This window comes from Lissotriton helveticus, chromosome 2_1 (genome assembly GCF_964261635.1).
Source record: "Lissotriton helveticus chromosome 2_1, aLisHel1.1, whole genome shotgun sequence".
NCBI classification, from domain to species: Eukaryota; Metazoa; Chordata; class Amphibia; order Caudata; family Salamandridae; genus Lissotriton; species Lissotriton helveticus.
In genome coordinates, this window is record NC_136059.1 from 295,159,857 (window position 1) to 295,186,853 (window position 26,997).

General features: G+C 43.3%; 1 protein-coding gene across 3 annotated transcripts in view; it reads left to right on the top strand.

Annotated features, from left to right (window-relative positions):
- The window catches only part of WDR7 (WD repeat domain 7), a 1,349,682-nt gene that overhangs the window by 629,486 nt on the left and 693,199 nt on the right, over positions 1-26,997 (top strand). For all 3 annotated transcript variants that reach the window (XM_078674853.1, XM_078674855.1, XM_078674854.1), the window contains one exon: positions 521-634. In XM_078674853.1, the coding sequence (XP_078530979.1) occupies positions 521-634 (114 nt within the window). The remainder of the gene's footprint in view (positions 1-520; positions 635-26,997) is intronic.

Here is a 26,997-nt window from a genome sequence, read left to right on the forward strand (position 1 = left end):
CTGCGTTAAAAAGGAAGGTTGGCACAGTCGATATAGCTGTCATGTTTTGATAGAGACAGGGAGAGGTCTGAGGCAGAAAAAAACTCTATAATGTGTGGCATTGTGGGAAGGTGCAATAAGAAAAGCAACTGCTGCATACGACTCGGAGGACACAAAGATTTCTCAAGTCGAAACTCATTGTGGCAAAGTTTAGTTGAGTCCACCCTGGGGGAGATGTCTGAAAAAATGGCTGGACAGATACACCTGTGTTCACCTCTCAACTAACTATAGCAACTGGTAGAAATATTAGTTGTTAATTCATTATGCTTTAAGGCATTACAGCATTGTCTAATAACTTTAAAACGGTCTTGTCATCTGTTAATAGGAGACGTATCTGTATTGTTTCGGTTATGGAAAAAAGCGATATCGAATGTTTTTCATGTTTGGTTGTTCAGTATAGAACTGTAACAGACGCTTTATAATCTTGTGACACTTAACAAAAATGGGGAGGATGCATCATTTATGTTCTAATTTATTTCAGCTGGAGTGACAGCAGAGTCTATACAAACTGGCAGTGCAAGTCCAGAATCAGTGGCAACGGAAGTCAAAGTTCAAGAGGAGGAGCATGATCTTGTCGATGATGACATCACTGCAGGTCAGCCTCCATGTTTCAACAGTTAGAGTGCAATGAATGATGCTTACATGTCTGTATTCCACACTTTCTCTAGTTAATTATGTCTATTTCTTCTTTTGGATAGGCCTTCGCTATCTCATTAAGGGTACCATGTGCTATATTTGTTTGAAAAGGTACAAAGTTGTGTTTGCTGCATCAGTGGGACAAGGGTGGATTTTTGTTTACAAAAATATTCACTATAGTTCTATTGGATAGCTCGGAAACCATATTCATATTTAAAGCTGGTCCAGATAGTTTGTTTAAATTACTGAAGCATCACCATTAGCAATATCAACTCATAAAAGAAGCCTAATCCCAAAAAAGGAATCTTTCTCTAATTTCAAATGGTGGATAATGTGGTCATTGGGCATCATTTCATATTGAATCTTGGACAATTTCCAAGATGTACAAATGTTTACAGAATGTATAACCCTAATCGTTTTAACTTTTAGATAAGGTAATGAATTTTACTGTGATACCTATTCATTGTATTAAATGTCTTCATAAAGTTAACATAGAATTCATTATTATAAACATGAAGATGCTATTAGAAACCAGATTTATTTAAAACTCTTATAAACAATTTTACAGGAGTATATTTTTAAAATATCGAATTTATCAAAAAGCACATCTATCTCTGAACAGTAAACATTCCATAATCTGACTCAATGTGGTGTGTATTAAAGATTCAGAAAACACAATCATCAACAATGAAGATTTTCTAGAATTGGGCAGCATGCAGCGTTACAAATATCAGGTCCGATGTCAACGGTTTGGTTCCCAGCTTAACAAATGGTACAGACCATCATCAGGACTAAGAAACTTACAGTGCCCGACACCCATTCATGTAAAGCTGGACAGTCATGTCCTTTGACGCTGCTAATGAAATGGTGTAGCATGTAACACAAGTCTTAAAAGAATCATCTCCAAATTGAGATAGCCATTAGTTTACCATGAATAAGTTGTGATGGTGAAATGTGTCTGCCTACAAATTTTACGTCATATGACAATTAAAAAGATAATTTTTTAATTAAAAGTCTTTTTTATGAAGACTATGATGTACGTATTCAAACTACTGTATGGTTCTTCAGTGTAGTTGGCATTCGACATTATATCTATTTCCGGATAGATTGCAACAAGCCTGAAGCAGTAGTTCTCGGGAAGTTCTAGGGCTCTCAGATTAGCCGCTGATTAAACACTTAAGGAAATAATTCAAAACACTCCACTTCAGGATGTATCTTTCCTTTGAATCCTGGTTATTTTATTGCCACTAAAGGAGCTACTTATTAGCAAAAATTGGCACCTCTAGTTGTACTTCTGAGGTGTACTTCACCGATTTTGGTTTATAGTTTTCTGCCTATTCCTATGCTTTATTTTACCTATGTATTAATTGCTTTTAGCAGCCACTGAATTTAGAACAGAAACGCTGTCCAGGTGAATTGGCCAGTGATACAAAACAGGAGTGGAATGTTTTAGTGGTTAAAGTAGTCCATCCAATCTCACTTGCAACCAGCAAATACAGTTGAATTAAATTGAAATGTGAGTCATGGACACGTTTGTGATGGAGGATTGATTTGTGAAAACTCGCAACAAAGATGCAGACATAGGTGTAGACATATGCATTACAGTGTTAATTGTCGCTGGCCGATCATGAGGTGAGAGATTTTAAGTGAAACATTATTTAGAATAAGAAGCTACTCCTGTGCTCGCTGGTATTTTAAAAGTCGTTTTAAAAGGTTTTTTTTGCAAAAGAAAATATATTGCAGATATATTTTATATTTGTTATATGCTGAAGGGCTTGGGATGTGCTTTTAAATCTGTGGAAGAAATAAAGGAGTAAAAGATTGATACTGGAGCTGACAGAGAGTGTGTAAAGATGTCTGGAAAGAATACATGCGGGAATATGTGACTGGAAGGTTATAAATTGCAGGAATGTATATGCTTTCATTTTTTGAGTTGAACATGAGGGAGCGCATTACTATCCAAATAGAGTTGGCTATATGTTAAGCTGTGGATGAGGAGTAGGGTTTTAACTCATGTGCAAACCCGCAATTATTTCACAATCTGAGGTTAGCTCTTAATATCTGAAAATATGCACCTACTCTTCTTCTTCCTCAGGTAGATTGAAGCCATCTTAAATGTTTAGGGGAGTCGTATTTAGCCACTCTTGTTAGATCTATTGACTCTTCTGTAATTGTTACTACTGTTTTTGGATTAACGCCAAAATGCATGCTACTCTTCGGGAGTGCCACATAAACAGTAATTCCAGTGTTAAAACTAGCCAGTATGTCTGTCCTCATCTGCTGGACCAGTTTTACCAGAATTTTAACTGGACATCTGAGTGAAATTTCATTATACAAACCTCTTTGTGTGTCATTCTCACCAAGGAGCAGGAGACAGGCGCTTCTTTTATGGGGAGGTTATTGTTCATTATGTGCCTTGTGATCAGAGGAGAGTGCTTCTCGGTTCTAGGGAGTTGAATAAGGTGAATGGTGTGTGATACCATGATTTGCAGTTAAAGCTTCCATATTGGATAGATCAGTGGTTCTTAACCTGTTGTACGGGGACCCTGGGTGTCTGTGACGTTTACTCAGGGGGTCAGTGACTGCATAGAAAATCAAAGATTATTCAAAGATTATTACATTGTATGTTAAAAAGAAGCAACATTTTACATTTTTAAATATTAAGTAAATGTGAAGGAATTTGCAAAGGCGGGCTAAACATTAAATTGATGTCCTCAGATTGATTCACGGGAGCAGTGCAAATGCATCAAACAGAATATAGTATGGAGGATGGGTGGCCTCAGTTGGATTTTAGAAAGCTGCAATATTCTCATTGAAGTAGAAATTTGTATTGGTGTTTATAAAATAAACCCAATATTTCACCATATGTGTATGTTCAATGCTTGTCTTTGTATTTTTGTGTATTGTTTTGAGGTTCAAATCATCAAAATTGCTTAAATAGAAGTCCCGGCTTCCAGTAACAACTCAGTGGGGTCCACGGATTCCAGTAATTGTTCAGTGGATGGCGGGGGAGCACCGAATTCTAGTAATGATTAAGTGGGTGTCCACAGAAATCAAAAGGTTAAGAACCACTGGTACAGACCATCCATGTCTATGGATTCTATCATAACCCTAAGAGTAATATAAAAAGATCCCCTATGTCTTAAATTGGGCAGTTGGTGTTTTTTTTAATTACTATTCAGAGGTCAATTACATTCATTGCAGTTTGTCTCATCTGCATATCATGTTATCGAGTATCATCCTAGGCCTGTTGTCCGATCTGGCCAGTCCCAACCAACTTGCCTTTCTCAAGGACATCTGACATTTGGCTATTGTGAATTATAGCGACCAATATGTAGAAATGATAGTACAGGTTTTTCATTTCCAAGGAAACTTTCAAGAGCAGGTGGAAATAGAATATTCAAATGATGTCTTCTTAACCACATCCTGTAGACCCCTAGTCATGAAAGGAAGGTTTTGGTGTCATATGCTCCTTGACAGAGAATATTTGGGAAGCGTTTATTTTTATAGTGAGATTACAAAATAAATTCTCTCCTTCAGTGGGAACCACATTCTAGTTTGCCACATGTCTTGTAACATTACAACACCTCACATGCTTAACAACCATCTTGCTGTTTCCCTCATTATACACTGCACAGCCTCTCTATGTAAATCCTGTTTGTTTTCTGTGTTTAACTCAGTGTTGATCTGCTAGGCTGCTTTCCATCATGTCATGATTTCAGTGAAGCAGATAATTTTTGCCACCTTGATCTCAGACAGGCGCACACTTAGGACATTGTGATATGAAAGAAATGATGCTAGGTGGGCTACTCTGATTTTATTGTTAGTGTAACGATTTTAATTAACTATGCACTTTATAAATACAGTTGATAAATACACTTGAACTTGTTTAACTTGATGGACTTCTCTTCATTAAGTGTTGGGTTTTCCATTGAAGCGTGAGGTAACTGTGAATGTCATTTTGTAGTCCATCATGTTGTAAAAAAAACCTTAAGGTTATCCCTATTTATTTATGGAAAGTATAAAAACCTTTGGGTTTAGTGATGAGGAATTTTCCAAATTACTTGGCCACAGTACCACCTCGGATAGACCTTTCTCTATTAGCAAAGGATGCAATGATGAATGGTTTAAACTTTTAAACCTTAAAAAGAAAGACAGAGTCCCATGCAGAATTTATGTTGGAATACCTCAAAGTGGGTGTTATAGCTAACAGACTAAGAATAAGGAATATCCTGGGGCTCTTTGTGGAAATCAGAAAGTTTGGGGAGAAATGATCGCTGATTGCTAATCACTGCTTTAGAAATCTTATGATTCTCATTATAGAAACCGCAAGAGATGTAGTGGAGACCTTACTTAAGGAAATCTCCGAAATAGAAAAAACCCTGAGAAAAAAATAACCCTGTTGATGAGGCAAAAAATAAACTTGATGAGGTTAATCTTCAATTGAATTCCTTTCGCGAATCCTTAAGCACACTGTTCTTGGAGGTATTTTTGTCTTGCACTGTGGTTTCCCTTCAATGGTGGTATCTTGCCTCGTATGGCCTACTTTCTTAAGCACTGCCCTTTTTTCTTCCAGGCTTAGCCTTGCCTATATTTTGTTATAGCTAGTAATTTTAATTATACCTCTTGTTTCTATACCAGTGGTTGTGAACCTTGTGAGCCCCCTGCTTAGTCTTCAGCTCAGTGTGATTATACTTTGAGTGGATGGCCTCTGGGCACTGAATCTATTTAGATAGACAGTGCCCTGATGAAGGTTGACGACATTGACTGTTTATTTCCGAAACGCGCGTCGGCGCATTTCTATTTATTAGATATAATACTGATGACATCAAATACATCTATACAAAGAGCAATCATTTTCATTCATTTTTGATGTTTCTGTATGCTAAATATTTTTCTGTCTTGTATAATTGTTCTGTATAGTCTTTTGATCAATGTTGGTTTTGTTATCATTGTACTGTGATAAATTATGTGTTGTCCATGTGTTTGTGTTATTGTATGGTTGTCCCATACTTGTGGGTGGGTGCTCACCAATTGAATACATACAACTTTTATTGTATGAATTATTTCCTATGTTTTAAAAAAATATATATATATTGAAAAAGATGACTAGATTATGAATATACTTTTGTATGTTCGATAAATACATTTTAAAAACCACTGGTCTGGTGCATGGCATTTTGTATATTATAGACATACTGCTTCAATATATGAAGTGTTTTGGAGAAGTTCCTGTTGGTGTTTTCCATTGTAAACAAGCCTGCAGGACAGTACTTGAAGGCCTGACTAGTAAACCAGATTGTATGGTTCTTCGGTGAAATACTACAGCTGAAGATCTGCAGTGCAGCAGCAGGCTGTCTATGCACTACTTTTAAGACTCTGATGCTTGTTATGATGGTGGATTTGGCTATGCAGTGCAGAATATTCCCCTTGGGTCCCACCACTAATGTGTGAGGTGTTGCTAGTGAAATTGTTTTTGTGGACTGTGGTGGTGTTTGTGTGCCTCTGTATATCTGTATATCTCTGGCCTCTAAGGTATGTGACCGTTTTAAAGGCCCGGTCTTACACCATGGGACATTTAAGTGGTTATAGTATTCACAATTGAAAAGATTATCCAGGAGAAAGTGGCTGCTCCTATATGACTGGCCAGCTACATATTCGTTGTGCCAAACTTAATCTATGAGGCTTGTGAATTATTCGGTCCTGCGTTTTTTTTCCGTCGATTTCTTTAGAATTAATATTAACATTGAGATTCATAATAATAATTATTGTTGTTATTATTTTTCAAAGCAGGCTTCACAAAGAGCGTTGTCTTCATACCCGTGACAGCAAGTGTAAAATGTCCTAGGGAAGGAAAGTTTTAGCCGTGCTTTACATTTCCAAGAGTGCGAAAAAGGAGAACAAGGGAGACCCTACTCACAAAGGAACCAGGGTAATGCGTTTATCCAGAAAAACAATGGTTCCTGTGGCATATTACTTCATAATTATTGATAAATAGGGACTTAATACCGATCAAAGTATTAGAGAAAGAGTGGCAATCACATGAGAGAGACACAATTAACGCAGTTTCAAACCATTGTTTTATATGTATTTCAAATGACAAAAGTAATTGAAATAGGTTTGACTACAACATATCATACAATATACAAAGTGCAATGTGTCCCTAGTGATTTGTGAAGTAACCAAAAATCAGCATGTGTACACTAAAGTGAAATATACAGGTTACAGTGGTAGCTATTTACAAGAAGGAGACATGACTCAGAAACAATTATTTAAATCAATCGTGGAACAGTTGCTATACAATCATAGGCACTGTGTGAGTCTTATTCGCCTCCAAGTACGTCAACGGCGTTTCGACCCTTAGAATGAGGGTCTCATCAGGACTAGGGGTGAGGGACGTCTATAAAACATAAAGTATGATGTGGAATGGTAAGTATATGTAGTCACCCAGAATATATTTTATATTCATGGAAGAGTGGAGAGAATTACCTTATAGTAGGCTAGTCATAACCCATGCGTGTGGAAGCAAATTGAATTTACTTACAGTGAACCCAGCCGGGCACTGTCGAGGGGCAGGCAAAGAGAAACAGCATGGAATTAGCCACAGTTACAAGGACAACATGATTTATCACGTGCACCAATGTTAAAACAACTTACCACTGTCATAGACACCTTGGTAGTTGTAGTTTGTCAGTCTGTAACGGGCAGTGCCGTCGTCGCGCGAAATAACCAGAGGTTTTCTGTAATTTGAGAAATGGCGTCTCAATGTTTTGTGCTTTAAAATTAAGATTACAGGCGCTAGTTATTTATGGCATTATAGGCATAAACATACCTGGGCGCGTTATCCACTAGCTCGATCGCTACCTTCCGGGAATTGTGTGGTGAATGGCGGGTGACGTCACCGCGTTTTAAAACGACCGGCATTGCGCACGTAATAGATACTGAAAAAGGACTATGGTGCAGTATTTACCATTACGGGGAAAAGAGACACTTCCGTATAGTTGCTCAGAGGCATTTGGAGTAGAGGAGTGTATAATAAACATGTAAGTGCTCACGAATGAAATCAAGAGTAAAAAGGAAACAGCCATATTTACATTCACAAGAATACTCATGTCTTATTTTACAAAGCACATCCGTTAATCAAGGCATGCATAATAATATACAAGTTCATTTAGTCAAATAAACATCACACAATCAATCATTGTATACGCAATTTCACAGCTTGGCGTATAATCTGTTCATATTATCAGCTCTTGCGAATGACATGCAGTTACCTACTTTTCAAACCATATTCATTGAACAATGTATACCAGACTATGTATCATAGGTAAACCTCATATCAATAAGATCTCTATACATAATATTTACAACATAGTACACAGTTCCTGCCATTACAGTTCTTACTGCAGAGTAGATATTATTGACAATTGTGATTTAGGTCAATGTAGAGACAAAACCCCTCCACTCATCAGCAGAGTTCAAACCCTCATTAATTGAATTGATTTTATCTATCCAATGGCATTCACGACGTTGTAGGATCTGAGTAATGTCACCCCCTCTCTCAGGTAATGTTACAATATCTACTACTTGCCATCGTATTTCATCTGCAGAGTGATTGAATTCTTGAAAGTGTGCAACAAGGGGAGCTGTTAGGACAGATTTTCTTATACGACTACGATGTTGCCCTATTCTGGCTTTTATCAGTTGTTGAGTTTGCCCAATATAGGGTAGGCCGCATGGACACCATATGCAATACACGACATTTTGTGTGTTGCAATTCGAAAAGAAATCAAGTTTGTGATCACAATTACCGTGTTTAAAGCTAGTAGTTTTACAGGTTAATGGGCAGATCACACAATTGCCGCACGGGTAGTGACCAAGGACCGGAGGGAGATTCCAAGATGTTTCAAGGGTGCCAATCTTCTGAGATGTTTTTTCAGTGGATGATCTCACTAAATGATCTTTAAGGTTTTTTGCCCTTTTATATGCAAACAGCGGTACATCCATTTCGGAGTCAACACTTTGTATTATATTCCAATTTTTTATAATTCGCAAAACAATTATAAAAAATTGGAATATAATACAAAGTGTTGACTCCGAAATGAATGTACCGCTGTTTGCATATAAAAGGGCAAAAACCTTAAAGATCATTTAGTGAGATCATCCACTGAAAAAACATCTCAGAAGATTGGCACCCTTGAAACATCTTGGAATCTCCCTCCGGTCCTTGGTCACTACCCGTGCGGCAATTGTGTGATCTGCCCATTAACCTGTAAAACTACTAGCTTTAAACACGGTAATTGTGATCACAAACTTGATTTCTTTTCGAATTGCAACACACGAAATGTCGTGTATTGCATATGGTGTCCATGCGGCCTACCCTATATTGGGCAAACTCAACAACTGATAAAAGCCAGAATAGGGCAACATCGTAGTCGTATAAGAAAATCTGTCCTAACAGCTCCCCTTGTTGCACACTTTCAAGAATTCAATCACTCTGCAGATGAAATACGATGGCAAGTAGTAGATATTGTAACATTACCTGAGAGAGGGGGTGACATTACTAAGATCCTACAACGTCGTGAATGCCATTGGATAGATAAAATCAATTCAATTAATGAGGGTTTGAACTCTGCTGATGAGTGGAGGGGTTTTGTCTCTACATTGACCTAAATCACAATTGTCAATAATATCTACTCTACAGTAAGAACTGTAATGGCAGGAACTGTGTACTATGTTGTAAATATTATGTATAGAGATCTTATTGATATGAGGTTTACCTATGATACATAGTCTGGTATACATTGTTCAATGAATATGGATTAAAAAGTAGGTAACTGCATGTCATTCGCAAGAGCAGATAATATGAACAGATTATACACCAAGCTGTGAAATTGCGTATACAATGATTGATTGTGTGATGTTTATTTGACTAAATGAACTTGTATATTTTTATGCATGCCTTGATTAATGGATGTGCTTTGTAAAATAAGACATGAGTATTCTTGTGAATGTAAATATGGCTGTTTCCTTTTTACTCTTGATTTCATTCGTGAGCACTTACATGTTTATTATACACTCCTCTACTCCAAATGCCTCTGAGCAACTATACGGAAGTGTCTCTTTTCCCCGTAATGGAAATACTGCACCATAGTCCTTTTTCAGTATCTATTACGTGCGCAATGCCGGTCGTTTTAAAACGCGGTGACGTCACCCGCCATTCACCACACAATTCCCGGAAGGTAGCGATCGAGCTAGTGGATAACGCGCCCAGGTATGTTTATGCCTATAATGCCATAAATAACTAGCGCCTGTAATCTTAATTTTAAACCACAAAACATTGAGACGCCATTTCTCAAATTACAGAAAACCTCTGGTTATTTCGCGCGACGACGGCACTGCCCGTTACAGACTGACAAACTACAACTACCAAGGTGTCTATGACAGTGGTAAGTTGTTTTAACATTGGTGCACGTGATAAATCATGTTGTCCTTGTAACTGTGGCTAATTCCATGCTGTTTCTCTTTGCCTGCCTCTCGACAGTGCCCGGCTGGGTTCACTGTAAGTAAATTCAATTTGCTTCCACACGCATGGGTTATGACTAGCCTACTATAAGGTAATTCTCTCCACTCTTCCATGAATATAAAATATATTCTGGGTGACTACATATACTTACCATTCCACATCATACTTTATGTTTTATAGACGTCCCTCACCCCTAGTCCTGATGAGACCCTCATTCTAAGGGTCGAAACGCCGTCGACGTACTTGGAGGCGAATAAGACTCACACAGTGCCTATGATTGTATAGCAACTGTTCCACGATTGATTTAAATAATTGTTTCTGAGTCATGTCTCCTTCTTGTAAATAGCTACCACTGTAACCTGTATATTTCACTTTAGTGTACACATGCTGATTTTTGGTTACTTCACAAATCACTGGGGACACATTGCACTTTGTATATTGTATGATATGTTGTAGTCAAACCTATTTCAATTACTTTTGTCATTTGAAATACATATAAAACAATGGTTTGAAACTGCGTTAATTGTGTCTCTCTCATGTGATTGCCACTCTTTCTCTAATACTTTGATCGGTATTAAGTCCCTATTTATCAATAATTATGAAGTAATATGCCACAGGAACCATTACATTTCCAAGAGGTCACAGGGAATGGACTACAAGCAAACATATATAACACTTACAGCCAGTCCCATTCAAAATTTTCTTTTTACACATCACCTTCTATTCTATCGTTTTCCTTTTTTTAAAGTTTTAATGCCATAGATCCCTCACTGGACGCCAGATCCAATGCTGTTTCTGCTCCTTTCCTAGAAAGACAATGAAGAGGACTCTGGCCTTTGGTTCTCCAAACAGTAGATTCATCCAACATTATTACAAATCTCCCTGAAACAATTTCAATTCTAAGTATAAAATATGGGAGGGAAAAACAAGTTTATTTTTTTTAGTATTGATTAATTGTGAGAATCTTCTCCTCCTTGGCATAATTAGATTTCTCTTCACATTAGCTAATAATTTGTTTATTCTGGGCCTGATTCTGATGCGGTTAGGAAAGCATTCCCACCTAGGGCCTGGTTCTGATGTAGTTAGTAAGGCCTCCTAATGGCATTTGCTCCTTCCAAATCGGATTGGGAACATGTCTTCCCATCCAGGGCCCAATTATGATGTGGTTAGGAACATATGCTCCCATTGAAGTTGGGAATCCAACCAAATCGTATATGGAAGCATCCGGATGCATCGTACTCTGTCGGTCGGACTCTCCCGATCCGAGTGGGTCGGAAACCATTTCCAAACCAATTCGGTTGGGAAACTTTCCAACCCGCATCAGAATCAGGCCCTAAGTGTTAGCCCCGGAGGTAAGAAGTATGCTTTTTTTAAACGTGTCCACCAAAAAACAAGTCTTCTCCATAACAGGTTTAAAATAACATGTTTTGAAGATAGATTTTATGGACCATTCAACAGATTTCAATATGTCCTTGAGTCTACGATCTACTTCTAATGCTTTCAGAATCTTAGATATGGAATCTGGTGGAATGAAAATCTTCACCCAAAAAAAGACAAACGGTTTTCTGAAGAATATCAATATTCCTGTTGTGCCTCTGGCCTGAATGCACTAGTCTCCCCACTTAGGTTTCCCAGTCGGTGCTGGAAGTGTTGCAGCACTAGCGTAAAGCTTGAAAGAGTTTACATTTAGATTGAGCATGAAAGGAGCTCATCATCGGGGCCCACTAGTAATCACTCTGGGTACCATTCCAACCCATCGTTTTTCACCTACTGTGCCACGCTAGACAGAGGCACGCATTGTGCAAATCAGTACTTATTTTGCCCCTCCTGATAACAGCCACCCCAAACCACTGTAAAATAATTGAATGGAATACTACCCAGTCCAATCGCAAGAATTTAGACTATTTACAAGCATCATTTCTCCCATAATACTTAGTGTGTTTGGGCCACATAATATAATCAGATAGGGAAAATAGCCTGAATTGATGATGTGAATGGTACCACCAATGACACACGCTCCGTCATGGAAAGCATGACTCTCCTTAGAGCTTTTCTACCACTCCTTCCTTATTTACTTAATGCTTTCCATCAGGAGATTGAGTAAAAATAAAAACAGAAATTTGAAGAGATCGTGGACTTTCCTCTCATATTGCGCAGCTGAAGTTGCCAGACAGGCCGAGAACCTTTTGCACCCAGTCTGGTAGGATTTCTGGCATCCCTGCTGCTTTGGCATCCTCCTCCATCTTAAATTTCAGTGAGAGATGCTGCCAAGCAGAAAGGTTTGTCCTAGCAGTACTATCTTGATCTACTTATACTCTATTTGGGGTCCTTCAAAAAAGTACCAATGAAAGTCTCTTATTAGTCAGCATCTCGGGTTATCAACGCTTTCTCTTCCACTGGGTGACTTCGAGACACTTCTCTGAGATGTGGTCGAACTTTGTCCTACCGACTGCACTGTTGCACTTGTACATATGCTGCCATGTGAGGACTAAGGAACTATTCTGAAGCCATGGGGGAAAGTAAGTCACCTGGGTTGAGTATATCCCTCTGTTCCCCCATTGGCCACTCTTCATGGCTAACGGGTGTAGTGCAGCTCCACGCTTCACACTTTGCATCTGTATTTTATCTTGAAATGATGGGTAGCAATTACAGTACTTTTCAAATCATGCCTTGGGGTCGTCGGATGCATTCTTGCTATCTGAATTCACTTCATCTGAGGGGTCATCCTCCAGTTAGGGGCTGGAGCTAGTGTCTCTTCTAAAAGCAAGATTCAACTTCCTCAAAGCTAGAGTCTGTAGTATGCAGAGTGAACGGACTTGACCTAAACACCCTATGTGACTGTCACGGAGTCAAGCCACAAGAAGGTAACATGGATGAAGTGATGAACAAAATATATCTCAAACAGTTCCTTGAAGCCCTACCCTATTGGACTCAAAGGTGGCTAAGACAGCATGCGGGGCTAACGCTGGAACATGCCATTGAAATGGCTAATTCATATGCCCGGGCTCAAAGCCGTCCGGCCTTTCGGAAAACAGAAAAACCCAACTACAGCAAAATCCCAGGCAAAAACGACAAGAAACCTTGCAAAAGTCTGCCGGAACCCCTCCTTAAACCCCAGCAAGTAAAACCTGAACCTCCGATTCTAACCGGTCCAAAATGCTACGAGTGTGGCGAATGGGGACATAGTGCCAGATACTGTCGAAAAAAGAAAGAGAAGGAAGAGGAACCTATGGAAGTAGGATATATGCCCCGCGCCATCCTGTACGCTCAAGAAACAGGCCCAGCCTTTTATGTAAGTGTCCTACTAGATAGTCAGAAAACCCGAGCTTTGTTAGATTCAGGGTGCCGCCATTCCGTGGTTAGGGAAGATTCCCTGTCTGATAAAATGTGTGCATGGGGACATACGTACCTATCCTCTGGCTAGGGTGAATATAATAACAGAAATGGGTACACAAGTAAAGTGTGAGGTAGGGGTGCTCCCGAGGTTACCTGAAGCCCTTATTATTGGGACCGATAATAAGTGTTTCCCCACTCTTATGTCAGAAGCCCTACAAAAGAGTAGATCACGAGAAACTAGTAACCATGGTCTCCTGGTAGAAGAACCTTGGGCCACCGACACCAACTTTCGTGCTGCCCAGTTGAACGATGCTTCTTTAACACAAGCCTGGCAGAACGCCCAGGAGAACAAGGACCGAGACAGTTTACACTACCCCTGCTTTGTGGAAAAGAAAGGGCTCCTCTACAGGTTAGGCAATGTGAATGCTACTCCCCAGTTGATTGTACCCCAGCATTTCGTGACCAAGTCATGTTTTATGCACATGCACACCTACTGGCAGGTCACTCTGGGGCTGAAAAAAACACTCATTCCATCACCCAACACTTCTATTGGCCTGGGGTATACGCACAAGTAAAGAAATATTGCCATGAATGCCAAATTTGCCAAAATCGCAATCCTTACATTTTGCCAAAAGTTCCTCTTGTCCCCCTTCCTATTATAGGAAAGCCTTTTGAAAGGATCGGCTTAGACATAATAGGACCTCTCCCCAAGTCCCATTGGGGATACCAGTATGTAATGGTTGTCGTGGACTACGCTACTCGTTATCCTGAGGCGTTTCCTCTACAAGCATCCACGACCAACGCCATTTCCCAAAAACTGATCGAGCTGTTCGCTAGAATGGGTTTCCCCAAGGAACTTATAACCGACCAGCGAACCCCGTTTGTTTATCGTCTCATGAAACAGGTCTGTGCCCTCTTAAACGTTAAACACCTGCGTACCTCGGTTTACCACCCGCAAACCGATGGGTTAGTCGAACGCTATAATGGCCTACTAAAGATCACCTTAAAAAAGTTGCTAACAGGAGACGGGAAACAATGGGACCAATTGCTTCCATTAGCCCTATTCGTCTTAAGAAGCCAATATCAGAGCAGTATGGGAGCCTCACCCTTCGAGCTCCTTTTTGGAAGGAAGCCCCGTACTCTATTGGAGATCACTAGAGACAGTTGGGAAAAGGAAGGGGCCCCGGACGCCCAGGAACTATTGTACTACTCTCAACAGCTGAGGAGCCGTTTGCATAAACTATGAACTCTGTCCTATGAAAGCCTTGAGAAAGCCCAAGTTAAACAGAAAACCTTCTACGACAAAGGGAAAAAGTGGAGAGAATTGTCCATAGGTAATTGGGCCCTTGTTCTTCTCCCCACTTCTACCCACAAACTCCACAAGGAGTGGCAGGGACCATTCCCAGTGACAAAGAAAATAGGAAGAACCACCTATGCTCTAAAACTATCTCCCTCCAGAACTCAAATATACCACATTAATATACTGAAGAAGTGGCTGGGTCCCCCGCCCGAACACCTGTATCCGTATCCCTGGCCACGACAACCCCACATACCATAGATTAAACGGTATTGAACCCTGATCTTCCTGAAACAAGGAAGAAGGATCTGTTGAACCTGCTTCTAAAACATCAGTCTATATTCTCTGATCAACCCGGCAGGACGACATTAGCTAGGCACTGTATCCCCACCCCAGAAGGTGTCACTGTAAAACAAAAACCCTACAGGGTTCCAGAGGCCCGCAGGTTGTTACTAAGGACAGAGGTAAAAAAAATGTTGGAAGCAGGCATTATAGTGCCCTCTAAAAGTGACTGGTCGTCCCCGGTGGTCCTGGTGCCAAAACCCGATGGGAGTACTAGGTTTTGCATCGACTTTCGGGCAGTTAACAAGGTGTCCAAACAAGACGGGTACTCATTACCGAGGGTAGATGAGCTGATTGAGCACCTTGGTGAGGCTCAATACATAACAACTATAGACCTCACCAAGGGCGATTGGCAGGTGCCACTTTCCCCCCAAGATCAAGAAAAAACGGCCTTCACAACACCTGAAGGTCTGTTTCACTTCACAGTATTGCCGTTCGGCTTACATGGAGCTCCCGTGACGTTTCAACGTCTTATGGACTCTCTCCTTGCTCCTTATACCCAGTTCGCGGCCGCTTATTTGGACGACATTGTTGTTCATAGCCCTAACTGGGAGACACACCTACATCACCTCGATCAGATATTGACGGCCCTGGAAAAGTCGGGATTACACATTAACTCCAAGAAATCCCGAATGGCATTTACACGGGTTAAATACCTAGGGTATGTCCTGGGTAACGGTCAGTTATACCCGCAACAAGAAAAAGTGAAAGCCATTCAGTCACAAACCTTTCCAGCAACTAGAAGGGATCTCAGCGCTTTTCTCGGCCTTGTCGGCTACTACCGCCGTTTTATACCTCACTTTGCATAAGTCTGCCCCATTATCAGACTTACTAAAGAAATCAGCTACTTCCTCACACTTTAGAAAGCCTTCCCCTCAGGCCTGTGCAGCCTTCCAAACCCTTAAGGATGTCCTGTCCTCAGCCCCAGTCTTGGTGACCCCTGACTTCGACAAACCTTTCTATTTACAAACCGATGCTTCAGGTGTTGGACTAGGGGCTGTGTTATCCCAACTAGACAAAGAAGGCAGGGAAAAACCCATCTTATACCTGAGTAGGAAACTATTCCCTCGAGAGCCGGCATACTCGACAATAGAAAAAGAGTGCCTTGCGGTGAAATGGAGTATTGAGAAGCTCCGGTATTACTGAGATGGCCGCCATTTCACACTGTTTACCAACCATGCCCGCTTGACCTGGCTGCAACAGAACAAAGGCCGGAACAATCGCATTCTGCGTTGGTTCCTTTCACTCCAGCCATACGACATCGAAGTTCGTCATAGGAAGGGATCCAACCAAACAAATGCTGACTTTCTTTCACGTTATCCTCTTTCCCCCGAACGGGAAAAGCCAGGGGGGATGATGTGTCATGGGGTCAAGACCTGCCCCGTAACGGACTCTCCATCTCACTTGCAGGACTGGTCCGGGCCCTTTAAGGACAGCCTGGACTTCCCAGATTGGAACTCCGCCCCTATGACGGCGGAGTCCGCGAGCCTATCGGATTCGGGCACAAGGAGAACAAAGGCGGACACGGAAGACGCGGAGATGTGGATGGCGTGGAGCAGAGAAGCCGCAGCCGACGGGAAGCCACCCACCCTGGAGAGCTAGATGCGGAGGACAACGGAGGAGTGAGAGGCAACAGGGGAACCGCATATCTTGCGGACGCCGTGGAGCAACGGCCCAAGAAGAAGCTGAAGTCGGGGAAACCGGTATCCGAACTCCGGACCGAGAGAACGATCCGGAGGCGTTAACCCAGGAGAAGCCAGGAGGCCAACGTCCCCACGCATCGCCCAGCCACGCGCAGGAAGACGCGTGGCTACACCAGGTCCGGAAACGATTGCGTACTTTACTGAGTTTTAAACGAGCAGGGACCGGGTAACCGAGGGAGGAGGGAGGGACTTGGCCGGGCACTGCAGTCTATTGAGCACAGCACACTGCACCTTTCAGGTTAAACTCGACCTCAAGCATATGGTGATGGTCTTTTGCCTTCCTCACGAGTGTTACCCTCACCTCCTTTCCCAAGCCTTGAAAGATATTGAGCTGTTAACTAACGGCCACGTTCCCTTTCCTTTTGTTTTGGGTTCGGGCGAGACGGCCGAAGAGGAGGACTACACCAGCCCGAGAAAGGAAGCCAGAACCCTCCTCCCACAAGGACTATTGCCCTATGGATACTATTTGAAAACCGGACTTCTTTGACCTTGTTTAACCCACTCAATAAAATAGTTATACCGCAGTTCAGTGTTGGCTCCTTCCCTCCTTGTGAACCCTTAAGGTTACAGTGACTTTCAAAGGTGTGTACTTAAGCTTCTTGTTTTCTATTCCATTGCCTTGGTGTGAGCTGGCCAGTGATTATTCCCGGCATCTTTCTGTTGTGGGGACTGCAATTAATCTTCCCTCTACTTAAGTGCTGCTTCGGACCATGTTGCAGACAACTTGTGCAATTATTTGCCCAACAGCTTCATTGCTGCTGACACAGCATGTTGGATAGAGAATTTAAGGGAATCGTGAAGGGCTTCTCAGAGCCCTTCATTATGAGTTTAGTGGCTGTTCTTCCTGTCTAAACTCAGTATGGACCTTACTAGTCATAATGGATCTTTTTTCAAAGTCTTGGAGCTCCTGCCTCCTGAACGTGCAAGACTATAGACCCGGGCTGTATTATATATTGTGCCTCAGTGGTGCAATTGGCGTGTTCGCCTGCTTTGTGCGCCCACGGGTAAAAGGGCATTACAGAGTATTCGGTGCATCCTCTGCTGGCTTGGAGACCCAGGGTGATGACAGAGAGCTCAATTGATGTATTCATGAGTACACAACTCCATCCTTTTATATTACATCCAATTCCAGGGTGTTTCGCATGATTAAGAACTGTCTAGATATTGAGAAGGAACTCGCTACCTACACGGTTCAAAATGGCAATGGTTTTACATTTTGCTGTATCATAATAATTTTTGGGGCAATCAAAGAGAAATGGATCCAACCCATCCATGAGAGAATTTTCGTTAAATTAAAACAGACCGGCTTCTCAATCTGTTTGAATCATCTTGTATAAATTGTATTTCACCTTTTATCTTGATGCACTGCACAAGCGCTTTTTGTCCACATATCACATATGGAGCAACTTATTGAATGATAGTGTTAATTGATATTAGTTGATTACAATATATATTGCTCAAATAGTTAACAAGTAGTTCGGACACACGTGTTTTCTCTTTTCTCTCTTTTCCCTTTTTATGATTCAATCATGTGTGGCAAGGGATGTGAAAACGCTTACTTGGGCATTACTGATGATTCTTCAAATCTATCCGACAGAACCATTCCGTTAGTATAATGCATGATACCCAGGTTCTGAGAAGCACAGAGTTACCCCTTTGATATTTAACGTTAAACACTATGTTGATTATGTATCTCTTCAAGACATTGGATTATTGCTTACATGCCAGTGTAAACAGATTCTTTTATAAAGGAAGCGATGTCCAATATCATTAACATTTAAATCACAAGGCAAAAGAGTGTTCTGTAGCCTGTAAACACAGTCATCCTGCTGCAGTTTATAGATTTTGCAAGCTGGAGTTAGAATCTCTGACTTGATTGATCTATGTATAGATTTTTTTTTATTGTGAAAGGAAACAAAAATTCAATTGACTAGACCCTTATATAAATTGCTACCTCAGTTTGCATCCAGCCAAATGCAGATCTGTCTTGACCCTGGTCCAATAGGAACAGTCCAGCCCGAACTGCTAGGCCAGGTCCTCTCTGAACTGGAACACAAGCAACCCAGGAACAGTTTTGCCCTAGTTAGGGCTCCTCGGTAAAGTATAGCTTGGCTCCATGGCACAGTCGCCCTTTGCATTGGCAGCTGTCCATCAGTTAAGTAACGTGCAACTCACATTGCTGTGAAGACGAGATCACTTTTAAAATAGAAATTAGCACTATATGAAACAGCCTTCTCCGGGACTCTTATTGCAATGACAACACAATACCTCTTTTTCGCAGGAGAATGTGTGCCTCGAATTTTTTTTTTTAAGTTTGTCATATAATATGATTATAAAGATGAAGGCAAGTTTCAAAGAACTCCATTTTGGACTCCTTAACAGTAAACCAGTTCTTATGCATCCAATGTTCAATGCATAGAAAACAGCCTTTAATATTGAAGTAAGTGCCCATTTACTCTAGCCTCAGTATCTTTCTTCCCCTTCCATGGACAATTATATCAGATTTTCATATGCATACCCCTGAAAAGAAAGACCATTATGTCTGATGAGCTGTGTCAACAGGTACATGTAGTTAGTACCTACGATGGGGTATATCAGTTCCCTGGATAATCCACAACCCTTTTTAGGTCGAGCCTGTCCCATTCCGCAGGAATGGATAGGATCGAATTCATGTCGACAAAATCCTCTTCAAACTAAGGGGTTTCAGCCCGGCGTTTTCTTGCAGTTCACGTGAACATGCACGAGCATTCACGGCCAGGGCTTCTCCTCCCCTAGCAGCACTCCTCCCACACCAGCAACTCCCCCCTCCCACACCAGCACCTCCCCTCTCTCTCCCCGCAAACACAGCCTTGCCGTAGCAGCACTCCCCCCACACCAGCACCTCCCCCCTCCCACACCTGCACCTCCCCTCTCTCTCCCCGCAAACACAGCCTTCCTTTCATTTCTCCTCCCCCTCCCCAGCCAGCTTCCCCCAGGCCGTGTTCCCTCAGATATGCTATTGCATATCGTTTGCTACCTCTTGTATTTTGTTGCTCTTGATACTTGCACAACTGTCACTATTGTCTCATGTAACGTAACGTTTGCTTTTGTAACATGCTCACTTGTAATTTTGGCTTCATGTATCTAAAAACGCCTCCCTCGCGCTCCTTTCTCCCTCTCTCCCGCTGCCTAGTCCTCCCACCCCCTCCCTCTCCAGCGCGCGCTCCACTCTCATCTGCCTGCTGCTCCCCCGCCCACCCCCCCACTCCCCCAACCAGCAATGCCGAGAAGCTTGTTTCCTCTAAGAACATATCGTTTGCTACCTCTTGTATTTTGTTGCTCTTGATACTTGCACAACTGTCACTATTGTCTCATGTAACGTAACGTTTGCTTTTGTAACATGCTCACTTGTAATTTTGGCTTCATGTATCTAAAAACGCCTCCCTCGCGCTCCTTTCTCCCTCTCTCCCGCTGCCTAGTCCTCCCACCCCCTCCCTCTCCAGCGCGCGCTCCACTCGCATCTGCCTGCTGCTCCCCCGCCCACCCCCCACCTCCCCAACCAGCAATGCCGAGAAGCTTGTTTCCTCTAAGAACATATCGTTTGCTACCTCTTGTATTTTGTTGCTCTTGATACTTGCACAACTGTCACTATTGTCTCATGTAACGTAACGTTTGCTGTTGTAACATGCTCACTTGTAATTTTGGCTTCATGTATCTAACAAGCATTGGCATTGCCAATAGGTCTCGCTCATAGGACCTTATAAGTATTTAGTTTTGCAGCACAATATCCGATTATGCAACTCGGATATTGTGCTGCAAAACTAAATACTTATAAGGTCCCACAAGCGAGACCTATTGGCTATGCCAATGCTTGTTGAAAGTGCAAGTCTTCAGTTTGCACCCCATGGCATGTTGACTCAATAGGAGGGTGGGACATTGCAAGGCCAGCACAAGCTAGATTTCAGCTTGCTTTAAAATGAGGGAATCTGTCGATTTTCAAAATAGTTATTTCAATTGTAGGGAAATCACCACGGCTTATTCCCAGTGTGTTTTAGGAAGCTCCACTCCGTGAAAGATGTTTTATTTATTTTAGAAATGTATGGATCGGTTGTTGGTTATAATAGTTAGTTAATGTGGGAGATTAAGAATACTAGGTCGTCAGAACATATTTAATAACTTCAAAAGGTGCTCCTATCAGAGCGGTGGCTAAAAGCTGGCACTGGGTAAATTTGAAGTTTGTTCTTTGACACTATTATAATATATTGTCTGTTATAATGATTTTACAAATAATGATTTCAGCTTCTGTCATGTCTTGAGACATTTCAAGGGTTCTGTGAAAAAGTTGCAGTGTTTTGCTTTAACATACGGAAAGCCTTACAAGCTGAATTCTAGGGTTTATATTGTTTAATATGGCTTCTGTTTTACTTTGGAAACTGTTGCACTTAACTTTATTTGCATTGCCATCCGGTTCCATTGCCTCAACAACTGTTTGCAATCTAGCATTGTGGCTGGTGCCACAGGATCTGGAGATAGGGCGCTTTGTTTGGACACAACCTTTTTCCACTTGGGAGAATTGTTCATAAAATCTTTGCCATTCACACCCAACATTTTTTACACTAACCTGCTATTCCTACCCGAGTCATTCCCAGAACGTTGTCACCGGTAACATATATTTTTCAGTACCTAAATTAGTTTGTCTACTGCCTCAGAACATTTGTCTTTTTTGTTTTTAGAATGGCAACTATAAACTTCTATTTTTACTGTATCTCACCGTACATAATATGTTCCCCCGGGTGCCATTATTATGAACATATAAATCTAATCCCAGTTATTCACTACTTTGTTGTCACAGCATTGAGAAGTGGATTAACGTCCCCTTTCTCTGTCATCCTCTGCCTCACGTGGGTCCCCCGAAGGGACCATTGAAATGACTGGCGATGTTGTGTTCTCTCCACCTGACATATCCCCGATCCCCTGCCTCCTGCAGATGGAAGGTATCTGCAGCGGCTTTGTATGACAACTTCTGAGACAAGGCCTACTACCCACTCTCCCGCAGAGAACGGAAGCCCAGCAATCCTAGCGGAAGAAAGAGGGAACACTTCGGTAATTGGGGGAAAGTGACTGGATGATAACTTTATTTGAGCTATCATTCAAAGATTGGGGAGAGCATGCCAGAAGGAAGTTGGGGATCTGTAGCAAGAAACAAGATATATTTTAAATATATGGGATGGCTGAAGAGTCCAGTATGATGCCCGAATGACACCAAATATTTTTGAATTCATTTGAAGCTCAGGACACCAAGTGTCTTTTGTGGCTGTTTACTTGGGTGTGAGTGGCAAGGAAGAACTGGGAAAAGGTTCCACTGTGACTGATCTTTGAGGGAGCAGCGTTCCGTACCGGGGCACTGTAGGTGCCCTGTCACTACACTGCCCCTGCACCACTGGTGTATCTGATTATCTGGGGAGAGGTGGGGATTCCTTGTCAAAAACTCTTACCTTACTGACAAATACATATCCGAATACTTTTATTTTTTTCTAAACTACTTTATTGGGTTTTCCATATTCCAGGATCAATGCACATTTTTATCAACCATAATTACAGGCATAATATTAGAGACATAGCAAGGGTACTGAAGCATGGTTAGAGGCAGTAGTCATAGAAACTGACACTGCGAATTATACGTGATGCCTTAAAAGGGCTGGTCTTTCCCAGGGAAGGGGGTTGTCCTCCTATGAAGGTACCTGGGAAGAAAAAATGGGGAGAGACAACTAGCTACTACTTGGGGTACCATCCAGGCATAGGTGACGGGGTAGAGGTGGGCGGATGGGCTCTTGTCGTTGGTGATTATACGGTTGAGGCTCTGGGCTTAGGCAAGGAGTGGCAGGAGATGACCCCGGGGTGGGTGTGGTGCAGCAGGGTGTCTCGGGTGAAACCTGCGGCGGTGGAGACGCCAGGGCATTCTTAGTTGCTTGTCAGAAGCACAGAAGCAGCATGGCCCATTCAGTGGAGAAGTGCAGTCGACGCACCCCCCGTACCCGCTGGTGACGGATCGCGCCCTCCTCAGCAGCACCCCACTTACAGACTCCTCCTATCCAGGCCGCCAAGGGAGGCCCCGCAGCCATGCGCCAATGTATACATATCAGAATAATTTATGGGTATCAACAAAGGGTGTATTACAACTTGGGGTGTCAAGGTCGCGCTGTGCTGCAAGTGACACCTCAAACATGCTGCACCTCACATTAGCTATAATGTATTTTGAAAATCTTTGTAGGAAAAAAACTTGATGTGTACACTGACCCAACTGTATTAAGATAGTTATCTAACTGGTTTGAGGTGCTTTATTTTGAATCCCCAGCCCCCTTCTGCTGGGTCTGAACCAAGCGGTGTCCTCCGGAGAGTCGCAGGCGCTGTGAAGGCATTGCACAGATGTGCAGAGCCTAGTAGCTTCCACGTGTACTTTTCAATGTTGTGAAACATAAAGTCCACAGCGTAAGTGTTAGAACTGGCTATTTCTGGTAGGCTAAGGCTGACGCCAAAGCCAGGCAGAAACCACCATTCTAGTCAGGGCAAGGAAGTCACACGCCAAGATAACCCCTGCTCACCCCCTTGGTAGCTTGGCACGAGCAGTGAGGCTAAACTCGGAGGCAATGTGTAAAGCATTTGCGCCAGCGCACAACAGCAACAACATACCAGGCACACCACAAAAGGAACTCCACACAAGGTTATATTAAAATAACTTTTGTATTGTCAAAACATATCAGATAGAATCACACATATACATTGTGCCAACTGGCACGGGCAATATTCATAAGGGATTATTTACAGGACAGGGCCACATGGGCCACTGTCAGCATCAACACTTTTAGAAATAGAAATACTGTCAGAATTTAGAATAAAAGGATATCACAAAATAACAGTTATAAATCACATCCAGTAACTACTGGGAACAGGTAAGTACCACCTACGCAACCCTAAACACCTTAGGAAAATGTCACGCAGGAGACCAGGACCTCACTAGGACCACCTGTACTAAAAAGAACAACCACCTAAGAATAAAATACACTTAGGGGTATAAGCAAGAACACATTACCCATGATGCATTAATATACATTCAGAGGAGTAATAATGGGAAACACATGATGCATAAAACTACACATTCAGCGGTGTTAAGAACAAAGCACATGATGCAATAAAAATACATTCAGAGGTACCATAACAATACAATAGCGCAAAAATCACATGATGTCTAAAAACATTCAGAGGTGCAGGAATAACACATGATGCAAGAAAACACATTCAGAGGTGCAATAACCATACAATTGCGCAAAGCTTACATAAGCCACCACCTGTGGCAGTCCCTAGGCCAACTGGCCTTGTTGGGGCTAGGACGCCCTGAGTCTCAATGTCAGGGGCCTAAACGGTGCAGGTGCCCACTACTTGCTGGGCACCTGGGAACATCCCAAGACCTAAACGGTGCAGCTGCCCACTAATTGCTGGGTAGCTGGGATCAACAAAACTGTGGCATGGGCTCTCAGTAGCCCTTGAACATAAAACTGCGCCACACGGAGCCACACAGGCTCTGAAAACTACTGTGCCCCCTTGAGCCTCTCTGGGCTCGAGATCAATGGGTCCTTCTGGACGTACATAGTCCCACTGAGCCACACAGGCTCTCTACACAATTTTGGCCCCGTCGTTGGAGCCATCTGGGCTCGGGACACACACCTTCCCTCAGGGAGCCTCTCGGGGCTCCAGACAACATGCCCCTCAGGGAGCCTTCTCAGGGCTCCAAAACAAATCTGCCCCGTCGTTGGAGCACAGATCGCGCCGGCAATGTGTCCCGACGCCCCCTCTCCTTACAGCACTAAACAAGTGTCCCCTCTGCGCGTGGGAGTCCCGCTCTAGCCAGGGACTCCTACGCTGTGCCTCGCTCTCGCACCCCCTCCCTACCTGGCAGCTCCACTCACCGGATTGCCCGTGGGGGACGCTGGTCTGCGGGGCCTCTTTCAAGCTGCGCGGGGCTCTCCTCTTCCACCGGAGCCCTGCCTGCTCTCTCAGCCGCTCTTCTCTGGTGCGGGGCTCCCTCTTGGTCACGGGAGCCCCACCGCGGCAGACTCCATCGTCCTCCCAGCTCTCTCTCCTTTTCGGCAGCTTCACTGGCGGCGGGGGCGGGCACCGACAATGTGCCCCGCGCCCCCTCCGCTCTCTCCTTACGGCTGGCTGGTGCCTGCGGGGCTCTCCCTCAGCAATGGGAGCCCCGCACCGGCGGTACCGGCCGCCATCTCTTGGGCGCCTTCTTCTCTCCCCCGGACTGCGGGGTGGGACTTCCGGCCGGTCGTGCCAGGATTTGCCGGCCGCCAACCACTTCCGGGTCGCTGCGGGCAGCGCAGCGGCCCCGCTTAGGCAGGCAGGCGGGGGATCACTTCACCGAGGGGTGGGCTCCCTCGAGGTGAATTAAAAAGTTGAGATTAGCGGCATGGCCGCGGGGCAAATGCCGGGTGGGCACCGGCTTCAACAAATAAAGCGCTCCCTAAGCGCTAAAGGAAATTGAAAGCGCTCCATGCGCTAAAAATAGCAAATCAAGCGCTTCCAAGCGCTACAACGGCAAAATACAGCGCTCCTAGCGCTAGAAGGACAATTAAGCGCTCTCTCAGCGCTACAGGAACAAGTCCAGCAAAGTCCTTAGCAGTCCTGGCAGAATAAAGATGGAGTAACACAGCTCCCAGCAGGGAAAGGAGTCCAGGGGCTGGACAGGGATCAGGGATTCCCCTGAGCCCACGCAGCAGCACGCCCCTGGCAGATACAAGTTAGAAACAAGAACCTTTTGGAAGGGGACACAGCCCCTTCTTATACACAGAAAAGTCTTTGAAGTCTTTGTGCAGGCAGTGTGAGAACCAGCTAGAACTGGTTATAGGGAAGTCCTGTCAGTATCAGGGACAGAGGTGACATTCGCCCAGCGGGAGGGTGGAGCCAGCATTGTGGCAGGCAGGCACAGCCTCACTCACTATCAGGTGCGATCTCCACCCACTTCCCTGGCAGCAGATGCTGCCTTTCATCCACGGGCTGACTCAGACAACCTCCTGGGGGCTCTGCAGCCCCTGTCACACTGAAACCAGACAGTCAATCCACAAGCAGGCCCAGGCACTCTGGGCCAGGCTCACCAGCCAATCACATGCCAGGCACAAATTACACAAATATGCCAACTTCTCAAAGTGGCACTTCTAGACTAGACACAATCATGCCGCATACACCATTTCGCAGCATTCAATCTCACGAGTTCACACATATCAAACTCGACCCTGCACTCCCCACACATCAGGAACTTCCATGGGCATACACATTCCCCATTCATTCCTATGGGAGGGCAGGTCACTCACCACACATACACAGAGAGCACACGCACTTTACACTGTACCACAGTGAAAAAGTGCGCAGAGGCCTAAAATCATCCACACCGGGTCACAGAAACAGGCTAGGAAAAAGCAAAAAGTTTCGGGGTGTAATCCTGCCAAAAGGGCCAGGTCCAACAGTAAGCTAGATCAGGAATTGTTGTTTGGAGCTAAGAATATTCCCACTTTTTTTAACGAATTAAGATGGCGGCTATACAGTACTTCATGACGATTTGGGATATAGAATTACAGCATCGTGGCCCTTGCATTGCTCATTCGCCCTATAAAAAATATAATAAAATAAAGAAAAGAAACATCAGTGCACACTTTCCTTAAGAATTGAGCTCAACGTGGTCTACGCTCAAACCATCTGCAATAATTTGGGATAATATTGAGGTAATTTCCACTCATTTTCCTCCCAAAAGAGAACTGTTAGACAGCAACACCTGCAGGTTCTGACAGATCTGCGCTGGTGAACTTTAAACCTGCACCTGGTGCATAAGTAGTCGGCAGCCATGGGCACCATTTTATATGAAAGGATGCGGTGATTCGCGTGCGCTTATTTGAGTTCTTTCCGTGTCGAGATACAGCAAAATCACTTAAGTTGAGGAGAGGGTCACGGTCTGGCAAAGCCCATAAAACAAGCCTCTGCTGTGCATCCAAACATGCTCTCTTTTTAGGGCTCGGCCTAGCGGCCTAGCGTACACTGCGCAGCAGTGTCGCGCAGCCGAGATCTTATGTTTCCCAGTACTG